Source organism: Engraulis encrasicolus, chromosome 23, assembly GCF_034702125.1.
Source record: "Engraulis encrasicolus isolate BLACKSEA-1 chromosome 23, IST_EnEncr_1.0, whole genome shotgun sequence".
NCBI lineage: Eukaryota > Metazoa > Chordata > Actinopteri > Clupeiformes > Engraulidae > Engraulis > Engraulis encrasicolus.
In genome coordinates this window covers 46,680,814-46,693,661 of record NC_085879.1, presented here as the reverse complement: position 1 = coordinate 46,693,661, position 12,848 = coordinate 46,680,814, and the positions used below count along the sequence as shown (strand labels likewise).

Here is a 12,848-nt window from a genome sequence, read left to right as displayed (position 1 = left end):
GCTACGCCCCTGCTACGCCGCATATGTTGCCTGGTTAACACCAGACCTAATCACAAGTGAGATAGGTCTGGGCAGGTGCCTATTGTAAATTCCGTAGGGGCCAGAATACTTGGCTATTATGTCACACTGCCCTGCTCTCTGATTGAACAGAGAAAATGTAAAGGTCGGAATGCTTGGCCATTATGACACACCCGTCCCGCTCTCTGATTGGACAGAGACAGGTACCATGAACTTGTCCGTTATGATTCATCCTCGCCAGACTGTCTTTCAGATCGAAACGATTGTGTAGAACTAAAGGCAGTATGGGAGTTCCCAGGCTAGGGCATACGCACTGGGCCTGGGCAAACTTACACACTTATCCAATGCATATGAAGAGTTCAGATGCAAAACCCCCAAACTCCATTTCTCCATTCCTGCACTTATATATTATTAGAGAACCCCGTTGTTGGTTTGACTTACATTCTTGTACTTGATAATACATATAAATAGTTATGTTACATAAATAAAATAAAAAAAACTGTGCAATTTTGATAGCTTTGTATCAAATAAAAATGAATTGAGATTGTTTTCTGAAAAGGCACTTAGGGGAGTTTTGCATCTGAACTCTTCATATATGTATACATTACATTACCATTTTCTCGTTTTAGCACTGCACAATGTACAGTATGAAGGGCTGCTGACCATTTTTGCCAGGCCCTGCACAATGCCAGCCAAAAGCCCTCCCCCCTCCACTCAATACATTCAATGTAATGGGGACCAAGTTCTGTCCCTATGGCATAAGATTGAATTCTGATGCTGGCAAATCATCCGTCTTGGTACTTCTTGATTTGAGTGCTGCTTTCGATACAGTTAATCATTCTATACTACTACATAGACTGGAACACTGGGTTGGCTTTACGGGCATAGTGATCGACTGGTTAAAATCGTACTTACAACAAAGAAGTTTTTTTGTCGCCATTGGAAGACATACTTCATCACCAATGTCTCTGGATTGTGGGGTCCCCCAGGGCTCCATTCTGGGACCACTACTGTTCAATCTGTATATGTTGCCACTGGGACACATTATCGAGAATAACTCCATAAATTACCATAGCTATGCGGATGATACCCAGCTCTACTTATCTATGTCCCCAAATGACTATACCCCCCTTGAATCACTCTATCATTGCATGGACCAAATTAACAAATGGATGTCTCACAATTTCCTCCAGCTGAACACAGATAAAACTGAAGTAATTATATTTGGGAAAAGAGAGGAGAGACAAAAGATTGCTACTATCCTTGAAACGAAGGGACTGAAAGCAAGGGAAACAGTTAAAAATCTTGGGGTCCTCATTGACAGTGACCTAAACTTCAACAGTCACATGAAAGCTATTACTAAGTCTGCATTTTATCACATAAAAAAACGTCTCTAAATTTAGGGGCCTGATGTCTAAACATGATCTGGAGAAGCTAATACATGCCTTTATTTCTAGTAAAGTTGATTACTGTAACAGTCTTTTTACTGGCCTCCCCAATAAAACCATTAAACAGCTTCAACTTGTACAAAACGCAGCTGCAAGGGTTCTTACAAAGACAAGGAAGTTCGACCACATTACTCCAATTTTAAGATCGCTGCATTGGCTCCCAGTAAGCTACAGAATTGATTTTAAGGCTATGCTACTTGTGTTTAAATCACTAAATGGAATGGGACCCACATATCTACTGGATATGTTTCAGCTGTATGCACCAACTAGGTCACTAAGGTCAACGGAGAAGAATTTGCTGGTGATTCCAAAAGTCAAAACAAAGTGTGGAGAGGCAGCCTTTAGCTTCTATGCTTCAAAGCTTTGGAACCAGCTTCCAGATGACATAAAAAATGCACCCACTATTGATAGCTTTAAATCTAGACTCAAGACAAAGCTGTTCTCAGATGCTTTCCCCTAGCTTAAATTACTTATTCTTATTATTTTTATTTTTTATTTAATTTGTTTCATTTTATTTTATTTTATTATTATTTTTACCTTATGTTTTATCTTAATGTTTTTAAATGCTTTTTGACTCTAATTCATTTCCTTCTTTCTTCCCTGTTTCCTTTCATTTACATTTGTTAACTTTGTGAAGCACATTGAGTTGCACCTGTGTATGAAATGCGCTATATAAATAAACTTGCCTTGCCTTGCCTTGCCTATGGGGCACCTAAGTCACGCCCTCTACTTCCTGGTTCATGGGGCAGAGGGAGTCAAAAAATAATTACTGGGCTTGAAATGAGTGGTTTCTTGTTAACAATCCAAACCTTGAACCTCCACTTATGCACCACAAGTCCACCACGACTCGCCTCATTCACTTCCATTCATTTTTTTGCAACTGTCTGCCCCATGAACCAGGAAGTAGAGGGCGTGACTTAGGTGCCCCATTCCATCTGCATGGGCCCGGTGCAACTGACCCCTTTGTCCCGCCTTGTCAGCTTCCCTGGTTGTGTGATGTCCAGAGTTGGTCTGTTTGTATGTCAAGTGTTAGAGAAGAGGGCATGGAGCACAGGGCTAATGGGCCCTTCTCATAACCTAGGACAGTGTAGTTCCAAGTGTAGCAGCCTAACTAGTCACACCCAGTGATTGGATAATCTTTATTAGTCACGCCCAGTGATTGGATATTCTGTAGAGTTCAAACAGTATCCAATCACTGGGTGTGACTAATTAGGCTGATACACTTGGAAGGACACTGCGCTAGGTTTTGAGGCCCACTGTCTCACCACTGGCAACCCGAGATATTATTTATGCAGTATGTAAGTGTAAATAATTATATAAGTGTATGTAGTGCATGTAAGTGTGTATAGTTTATATGTACACTATACAGGCTTATATAATAAATATTGTACAATTATATAAGATATAAATGGACTATTCTGACAACTGTAAAAGAGCGTGCAAGAGAAACTGGTTACTTTCTACACTAAAGCCATATGGCTCTCCCAGCTACTGCTACAGTTACTGTGTGTGTGTGTGTGTGTGTGTGTGTGTGTGTGTGTGTGTGTGTGTGTGTGTGTGTGTGCGCGCGTGCGCGTGTATATCTGTGTGTGTGTCCGTGTGTGTCTGTCAGTGTGTGTGTGTGTGTGTGCGCGCGTGCGCGTGTATATCTGTGTGTGTGTCCGTGTGTGTCTGTCAGTGTGTGTGTGTGTGTGTGTGTGTGCGATCTCCCCCTCCGCAGAGTTAATTAAAGCTGTCTTATGCTAGCAGAGCGTCTGCAGTCGGGGATAGAGATACATATATCATTATCATAACCTCCGGGGCTCCAGAAATGTATTCCTGCAGAACGCAGACCTGAGAGTGCGCATTACATTATGTTATGTTACATTACGTGAAGAGAATCCAAATACAGTACAGGCACGCTCAAAAAAATGTTAAGTAATTTAAGAAAAGGAAACCTGGAGTTCATTTATTTAATTTACACGCTTTTCACCCCAGCTAATGCTACACAAGCCTTGGTTAAACACAATGCTTCAAAGTAAAGTTGCTTATGCCATTTACCATGAAGGCATAGGTACTGTAGATTGAATGACAATGTATTTCACTTGCATTTTAGGTAGCCGATGTAAAATAATTTTGCTAAATTTACTCGTTTATCCATCACGATTTACCTCATGTCATCTCCATCTTAGACCCAGCAAACGCTTTCCTCCATAATCAAATGTGCCTGTGTTGTGTTCTCATCAACAAAATAGATAGGTAAAGCGGCGTGCAGTTTAGGGAACTGAACTGGTTACTGTAGGTTTCAAACTGATACATCATTCATTCCTATATCTACATATGGTATCACTATGCGCTGTGTAACCGCAGAGATACACCAGCGGCGATCTGAGCGAGTCGAGCGACGGAAGTAATTGACTTTGTATTGAGTCGAGAGACAAAAGCGATTCTGGAGACTAGAGCGATTTGCGCGACGAGCGCGACAATTTGAAGTTGAAATCTTTTCAACTTTCTGTGACGCGGTTCGGCGACAAGCCGCGACAGCCAATGACTGTATAGAGGTCAGTGACCACAGCCAATGGGAATGCTTGAATGCTTTGCCTTCTGCCTGTACGGACATACTCTAGTCTCCTCAATCTCTCGTATCGCTTGCTGCTACACTCTGTCGCTTGAATCGCGTCGCCGCTGGTGTATCTCTGCGGTAAGGCTAATTGCTAAAACTGCGGTAGGCCTATTACACAGAAAATAGTTCCTTTGAACATAACAAACTGAATTAAAATCCCTCAGGACGGTGTCATGCTTGCTGCAGGACATGCGTGCACGAGCACATTTTAGTGCACCAACGCCAGAGAGAGTAGAGAGAGAGAGGTTCCATTAGCCCATTGTTTCCTGGTTCTATTATGGCCCCCCTTAGGCAGACCTAGGCAGACCTAAGGACTGTTCTATTCATTGTAGGAGCATTATGACACGGCCCTTTAGGCAGACCGGAACCTGGTCGCGTTAGGTGCCCATAGAAACCTATTATGTTGGCATATCTCTATACTTAAAGAATCTCTGCTAACGCGCTGTCATGCAAATTTTGTGTCAGTTCTCTGCATGGTAGAGCACCTGTTACAATGCAGATGCGAATGTACAGTGTAATATTGACAAAACCATGAAGGGCAATCCTCAGAGAGTCAAACAATGGAGGAAAACATGAATGAGAGCCCCGGTGGATAACCGGCCCCTAGATGATACCTCCTGTATCGTGCAAAGTGCTCCAGTCATCCTGAAGCAATCATTGGCACTCAGTCGGACACGGTTGCATGCATAGTACTTCAGTGGCCCCGGCCATAATGTGGCCTACAGGGCTAGCCTGATTATCATCGACTTTCAAATCTCTTCGAGACTTGGTCTGGCCAAGAGCATAACGATTAACGTTTCTAAGGTTTGTTACTGGTTCATTGGCCTGCCTCCTCCTCCTCCTCATCTTCCTCATCCTCCTCCTCCTCATCTTCCTCCTCCTCATCTTCCTCCTCCTCCTCCTCCTCTTCCTCACAATCAGAGTACTTGGGGTTTGTTTTGTCTTTTTTTAGACACTGTGTGAGACTTTTAGTTGTTTATTTCCAGAATTCATGTTGCCCATTCACTAATGTTACCTTTTTCATGAATACTTACCACCACCATCAAATTCTAAATATTCATTATGACTGGGAAAATTGCACTTTTCATACATGAAAAGGGGGATCTTCTCCATGGTCCGCCATTTTGAATTTCCAAAAATAGCCATTTTTTAGCTGCAAAAATGACTCTACTTGGACCATACTAGAAAATATTTGTTTATTTCTCAGTAAACTTTCATGTAAAGATCAAATCTGGCAATAGGCAGCCCAGTTTCAATGAGCAGCGTAGTTGCAGTACCTCTTTTGACAATTTCCTGCACAGTCTCCCTTTAATTAGCGATGATTGGTGTGGTAATTGGTTGTCGGGCCGTGTTGAAAAGCAGGCATATGTTTACTGGGGCTTTAGTTAGGCTCAGGGTTGCTCCGGTAGCGACAGATGGCGCTTCGTGGCGTCAGGAAATCATCACCTGTGCAATCAGATTACTGTGCGTGCACACACACACACACACACACACACACACACACACACACACACACACACACACACACACACACACACACACACACACACACACACACACAAATACATATACAGCAAGGCGGCATCCTGTGGATGTAATCAGCTCTCTCTCTCTCTCTCTCTCTCTCTCTCTCTCTCTCTCTCTCTCTCTCTCTCTCTCTCTCTCTCTCTCTCTCTCTATCTCTCTCTCTCTCTCTCTCCGTATCTCTCTTCTCTTCTTCTTCTCTCTTCTCCTCCCCCTTTCTCTCTCTCTCTTCAGGGATTCTACCCTTCTCTCTCTCTCTCTCTCTCTCTCTCTCTCTCTCTCTCTCTCTCTCTCTGTCTCTCTCTCTCTCTCTCTCTCTCTCTCTCTCTCTCTCTCTCTCTGTCAGCTCAGATGATGTTTACTGTCTTAATTGCTGTTCTTAAATAAAAGTGTCTAGCTGAAGAACAGGCAGGCAAGTTAATACCCCATATTAGGTGGAAATTACTCTCTCTCTCTCTCTCTCTCTCTCTCTCTCTCTCTCTCTCTCTCTCTCTCTCTCTCTCTCTCTCTCTCTCTCCCTCTCTCTCTCTCTCTGTTTCAGCATATTATTAATACGCCATAATGATTTTCCTTCAAACCCACTCAGCCGACAGTAACCTACAGTCTGTCTTTGCCTGTGTGCCCTGAAAGGGTTAACGGCAGCTGTTATTAAAAGGGCACATTCAAGCAAATCCCTCGACTGCTGCAGAGATGCAGTGAGTCCACTACCGTACCTTGCACCGTAATGTAATGTATTGCGCCGATGATGGTCCGAGTGCCTCGTATAGGAGTTGATTTTCATCTAGAAGCAGATTAACTGAGATAAGAGAGGCCCAGTGAGTGTCTTGATTGTGATCCTCAACAGGGGCTCTACAGCGCCCCCAGGAGGCGTTGGGGAGAAAGCAAATGGCTCATCATGTACAGCAGGACTATTCAATTGGAGGCCCAAGGGCCACATGCGGCCCAGATGCAGTCCACATGCGGCCCAGGCATGGCCCCCAACTGAAGCAGTATACATTTCAGTTTTGTTACTGCAGTACAACACATTATTGCTTGTGAATCTTCTGCTTGTCTTACACATTCACATTCAATGTGGTTACGTTTGAGATAGATTAGATTAGATTAGAGGAACATGTTTAAAATTTCTTTGTGGACTACTGATTTTAAGTGTCATTTCAGTGGTCGTGATGTCTGAAAATGTGTGGCCCGACTGCAGTTCTTGGTTTCGAAATGTGGCCCAGATGAAATTCTAATTGAATAGCCCTGATGTACAGTATGCATCTTTGGATTGGCCAAAAGGCATAGGCCTACAGGGCATTTGCCCGGTGGACTAGTTGATGATTTTGGCCTTGCCCTCCCCTCAGTTGTATCAGTGCTCATGTCGCTATGCAGCTGACCTCTGCAGGTGAGAAATTCTTTTTGGTTGTTGTGATCAAAATAGCTCATATTAGATGACTGAAAATGGTGTCTTCATCGTCTCTCTTGATGCGTGGTGGACCAGTCTTGGCTGAAAATGCTCGGCCTGATTTGTGGCCAGGGTTGCCAGATGAGGCCAAAAAATGCTCAAAACCCGCCTAGAAGCACAAAATCCCGCCCAATTCTATTGATTTCTATGGCAAAAATTGGGCGGGTTTTTCCGTTAAATGTCATTTTTACCCGCACACAGCCATTCTAAGCAGCCCAATTGGGCGGGAAACAGCCCAATCTGGCAACACTGTTTGTGGCTTCAGTGCTTTAAAGGGACACTGTGTGAGATTTTTAGTTGTTTATTTCCAGAATCCATGCTACTCATTCACCAATGTTACCTTTTTCATGAATACTTACCACCACCATCAAATTCTAAGCATTCATTATGACTGGGAAAATTGCACTTTTCATACATGAAAAGGGGGATCTTCTCCATGGTCCGCCATTTTGAATTTCCAGAAATAGGCATGTTTAGCTGCAAAAATGACTGTACTCGGGCCATACTATTATATTACTTAGTAAACTTTCACAAAAAGATCACATTTGGCAAAAGGCAACCCAGTTTCAATGATCAGCATAGTTGCAGTACATTTTTTGACCATTTCCTGCACAGTATCTCTCTTTAATACTGTATGCAAGCCATGCCCATGGCCTAGTTACTGTACTATAACTAATGAACCCTGCTAGCCTGGTTGAAGTGCATGGTTCAGTTCATTATTTATAGGCAAACTCTCCTAACCTAAATAAGGAGCTGCACTGGCTTTTCTATGTCCTTCCTCTATCTTTATCCCTGCTCATGTGGTGTTATTCGGTCAAAAATGGCTGTGTTGGCCCTGCCATGGCCCAGTGGTGGCCCAGCGGTGGCCCAGCGGTGGCCTAGCGGTGACTCAGCGGTGGGGCACTGGGTTGCTGTGCTGGCGACCAATTCCGGCATGGGTGACTTGCAGGTCCTCTCCGTCTCTCTCTCCCCAGTCATTTCCTGTCTCTCCTCCACTGGCCTGTCAGGAATAGAGGCAAAAAAAACCTAAAAAAAAAAAAAAAAATATATATATATATATATATATATATTGTTTTTTTTAAAAATGGCTGCGTTCAGACTTCATCCTCAATAAAGGAGAACTTTTGGATGTAATTGGGAATAAATCCAGATGTTTCTTTTTTAATGAAAACAAACTCTGCCCCCATTACAATGACCAGGATCTAGGAAAAGGCTAAAGAAAAAAATATATTGACAAGTATATAGGACAAGTCCAGGGTAGTGTGAGCATTACAACTGCATGTCGAAATTGGCAGAAGTTATCCTTTAATATTTTTATTTTCCATTATACACCAATGACACTTCAAGATTTCCTTCACCTAGCCCAATGGAATGGGGCTTATTTAAAATGATGTAATGTGAGTGAACAGTCAGTATGAAGACACATTATGTGTGACGGTTGTCTAAGCAGGCACAGATATACAGACAAAGTGGATTTGAGTAATGTGCGTTTTGCGTGTGTGTTCGCCACTTTAATTTAATTTAAAAATGTGAAAATGACTTTAAAATGTGGATGTAATTGGGATTCATTGTTTTTATTTACGCATAATAGAATTAATGCTCAAGTGAATTGTCATACAAAATGTCAAGTGTGTTTGAAACTAGCACTGTATTCACATAGGCCTACACATATATCCAAGAACCCTCCACTGAAGCAATTACATTTTTTATTTTATTTATTTTTTCCTCCCCGCTGCATCCCATAAATGTTTATATCAACATTTCAATAAAGACGCCGCTGTACATGAGTGAGGATTGTAATGTCACGGTGTTATTTGTAGGTGTATTTGATGATAACGGGCAGGCTAGCGAAGTAAATCTCTGCGATATGTGCAGTCAAGCGAGAGCCCGGGGAATTGAAACGCCCTCATTTAATGTCACCGAATGAGAGATACTGACAAAACCATGAGCAATATTTACAGCCTTACTCAAGTATTTTCTCTCTCTTGTTTCCCCCTTCTTCTCTCGCTCCTCTTATCTTTTTTCCATTTGCTTTTCATCTACTCGGCTTCTATTTTTTTCCTCCTTTCGAATTTCCTCTCACCCACCGCTGTTTCTTTGTTCTCCTAACATCACATTTTTTTATCTCCTCTCCTCCTGTATCATGTTATTTTCTGCTTTTCCCCCTTCCTCATTTTCTCTCTCTCTTTCTTTGCCTTTCACTCCTTCGATTGCTTTGTCTGTATTTTCCTCTCTCTCCTTTTTCTTCTTCCTTTTCTCTCTTCAAAACCTTTTTCCCACTTTCTCTGTTTCTCAATATCTATCCTCTCGTCCACACTTTTTCCCTCCTCCATCTTCCGTTCTTCTCCTCTCCTCCCCTCCTCTTTTCTTCTGTCATCTGTTTCGTAAACCACACATTCCTGTCCAAGTGATGGGAAATGAAATGTTACATTGTTGGAGGATAATGTGTGTGGACAAAGGGCTGTGGTCAATTCATGATGGCAGCATGTTGACATGCTGTAATGGTACTGTTTGGACGTGGGAACCCATGCTCAATGGAGGTGTGTGTGTGTGTGTGTGTGTGTGTGTGTGTGTGTCTGTGTGTGTGTGTCTGTGTGTGTGTCTGTGTGTGTGTGTGTGTGTGTGTGTGTGTGTGTGTGTGAGAGAGAGAGAGAGAGAGAGAGAGAGAGAGAGAGAGAGAGAGAGAGAGAGAGAGAGAGTACATGCTGTAATGGCGGGGTTTGGGAGCAGGAACCCATGTTCAATGGAGATGTGTGTGCATGTGTGTGCACTGGATGGTGTGTGTGTGTGTGTGTGTGTGTGCGTGCGTGCGTGTTTGTGCATGCATTCATGTATGTTTACATGCTGTGGGGTTTGGGGAGCAGGAGCCCCTGCTCAATTGAGCTGTGTGTGTGTGTGCGTGCGTGCGTGCGTGCGTGCCTGCGTGCGTGCGTGCCTGCGTGTGCATGTGAGCGTGTGTATGCATGTGTGTGTGTCTGCGGGCGGACGTGTGTGTGTGTGTGTTTTTGTGTATGTCAAGGAGAGGCTTGATCCCTCCCCATGCTGAATAGAGATGTCAAGCAACATGAAATGTAAACCGCCATACAGTACAAACGATGATTATATGTATGTAGAATGTTGAATGTTTTTACTACTGACAATGGACACTTCAAATATTATACAGTACACTATGGCCGTTTCCCAGTGTCTAGTGTGCACCCTTGGAAGTGTTTTCAGCCTTCGTAGTCACGCCCAGTCATTGGATACTTCGCAGAGTTCACCAAATATTATCCAATCACTGCGTTTGACTAAGAGGGCTGACACACTACCAAGGCTCATACACTTGACATTGGGAAGAAGTGTACATCAGTACTAAACCTCTCACCTGTCTCCTCGGATGGTGGCCCAGATTGACAAGCTAATATACCATAGGTGGGGTTGCAGGTTAACCATTTTAAGAGAATGTACTATTATGACATCACGTTGGGGGTTCCGCAGGCTCATTGGAGTCTATGTAGAACCTTAGAATCCTGGGGGAGTTCCCCTAACGTGATGTCATACCTGCAACCCCACTTTTAAAGGGACACTGTGTGAGATTTTCAGTTGTTTATTTCCAGATTTCATGCTGCCTATTCACTAATGTTACCTTTTTCATGAATACTTACCACCACCATCAAATTCTAAGTATTCGTCAGTACTAATCTCTCCTTCTGTTTTCTTCTGCCGATCCCTCTCCCCTTTCCTCCTGTCCTCTCTATTCTTCTTCTCCTCCTTTCCTCCTGTCCTCTCCACCCCTCTTCCTGTCTCCTTCTACTCCTCCTCTCCTTCTCCTCTCCTCTCCTCTATTCCTCTGCTTACATATCTCCTCTCCTCCCATCCTCTCCTCTACTCTCCACTTCTCCTCTAACTCTCCTCTCTCCTGTCTTCCTCCCCTCTCTTCCTACTCCTCACCTCTCATCCTCCTCTCCTCTCCTGTCTTCTGTTTCTCTGTTTATCTCCTCTCCTCCTCCTCTCTCCTCCTCCTCCTCCTCCTCCTCTTCTTCTCCTCTCTTCTCCTCTCGTCTCCTCAGGTGGTGGGCCAGATCGACAAGCTGACGTCGGACTTCGACTTCGAGCTGGACGCGGAGCAGGAGGCGGACGACTGGACGGTCGCCACGGCGAGCAGCACGTCGAGCAGCGAGCGCGGCCTGGGCGAGGCCTTCCGCCTCGACTTCCTGGGCAGCCACGACCTGCTCTCCGACTCCAGCTGGGAGTTCTGCAACTTCCTGGAGGCCTCCGTGACTGCTTCCGCAGCAGCATCGGCGGCGGCAGCTTGCGCATCGACTTCCACAGTTCCACACGGAGCCGGATCGGGACCAGGATCGGGATCCGGACCTGGATCTGGATCGGTACCCGGAGGACCTGGGTCGGGAAATGGCACAGGCTCAGGAGGAATTGGATCTGGATTAAGTTCGAGACTTGGGGCTTCTGGTGGTAGCGGCTGTTCTGGTGGTGTGCAGGTGACAAGGACAAAGTCGGTGGGCGTACGAGCCACCACCGCAGCGGTCCAGACTGGGGACGATGGCTCGGACCACAGCGGCAGCGTGGGGTCACTGGGGGGGTCAAGTCAGGACAGGTTACGGAGAAGCGGTGGTGGTGGTGGTGGTGGTGGTGGTAGTGGGGTGGTGTCTCCCTCTCCCTTGTCCCCGCCGCCGCCGTCTCGACCCACCACCGCCACAGTTGGCACCACCACCACCATCACCACCGGCACCTCCATGTCGTCTGCTTACTCGCAGATGAACGGCGGCCTGCCGATCCCCAACGGGCCCTTGATCGTCACGCCCGACTCGTCCAGTGCCAGCGAGGAGGCGTCCAGCTCCACCACGCACAGCACGCAGCGGACGTCGCGCACCTCGGGGACGCGAGAGCGAGTGCGGTTCAGCGACAAAATCCTCTACCACGCGCTGTGCTGCGACGATGACGAGGACGACCAGGCCGAGGACGACGAAGAGGAAGTGGAGGTGGATTACGGGGAGGGTGACGAAGAGGAGGAGGACGAGGAGGAGGATGAGGAGGAGGAGGACGACGAGGAGGATAAGAGAGACTGCGGTACGCCCGATACGGACAGCGAGCTGAGCCCTTTGGCGTGCTCCCCCATTCCTCCTCTCTCCTCCATCCTCACCTCCTCCGTCTCCTCCTCCTCCTCCACGGAACATTCCAGACTGCGGAACTGTCTGCTGCTGGACCCTACACGGGAGGCGGGGTCTGGCACGGGACCCTCGTTGGTGGGACGGCTGCCTTTGGGGACGCACTCGCTGGGACGCACGCACACACACTCCTCGCACACACACACACACACACACTCACACGGTCGCGCACACAAGGGTCTGCTGCATCCGTCGCTGAGCCGCAGGAAGCCGGTTCGCAACAGCAGCACACAGACGGTGTCAGACAAGAGCACGCAGACGCTGCTTCCTTACATCCCTGCCAAACACAAAACACAAACAACAACAACAACAATGCCACCAACCACTACGACAACAACAACGACAACGAAGGACCACTGACGAAAGGACCACCGTTTGAAGACATTAAAAGAATACTGAAAAATGACAGAAACATTTTGAGAAATATCATTACAAAGAGTAGGGAGATTTAAAAAAAAAAAAGACACAAGACAAGAAAAAAGAAAATCTACTCTATATGATGATCTTGGAAAAAAAGAACTATACTTATTTAATATTATTACATAGATCATAGATTAATACACAAATTAATTATTAATGAATTACTAAAATGAATAAATGATATATGGGAATTAAAAAAATACTCACTCGACTACCTAAAGTCATTC

At 45.3% G+C, this 12,848-nt stretch overlaps 1 protein-coding gene across 1 annotated transcript in view; it reads left to right on the top strand.

The window, feature by feature from the left end:
- The window catches only part of insyn1 (inhibitory synaptic factor 1), a 188,035-nt gene extending 175,474 nt beyond the window's left edge, over window positions 1-12,561 (top strand). Inside the window, exons 2-4 of the mRNA XM_063189966.1 lie at window positions 11,086-11,381; window positions 11,727-12,031; window positions 12,371-12,561. Coding sequence (XP_063046036.1) covers window positions 11,086-11,381; window positions 11,727-12,031; window positions 12,371-12,561 — 792 coding nt within the window. The remainder of the gene's footprint in view (window positions 1-11,085; window positions 11,382-11,726; window positions 12,032-12,370) is intronic.
- Window positions 12,562-12,848: the final 287 nt, after the last annotated feature.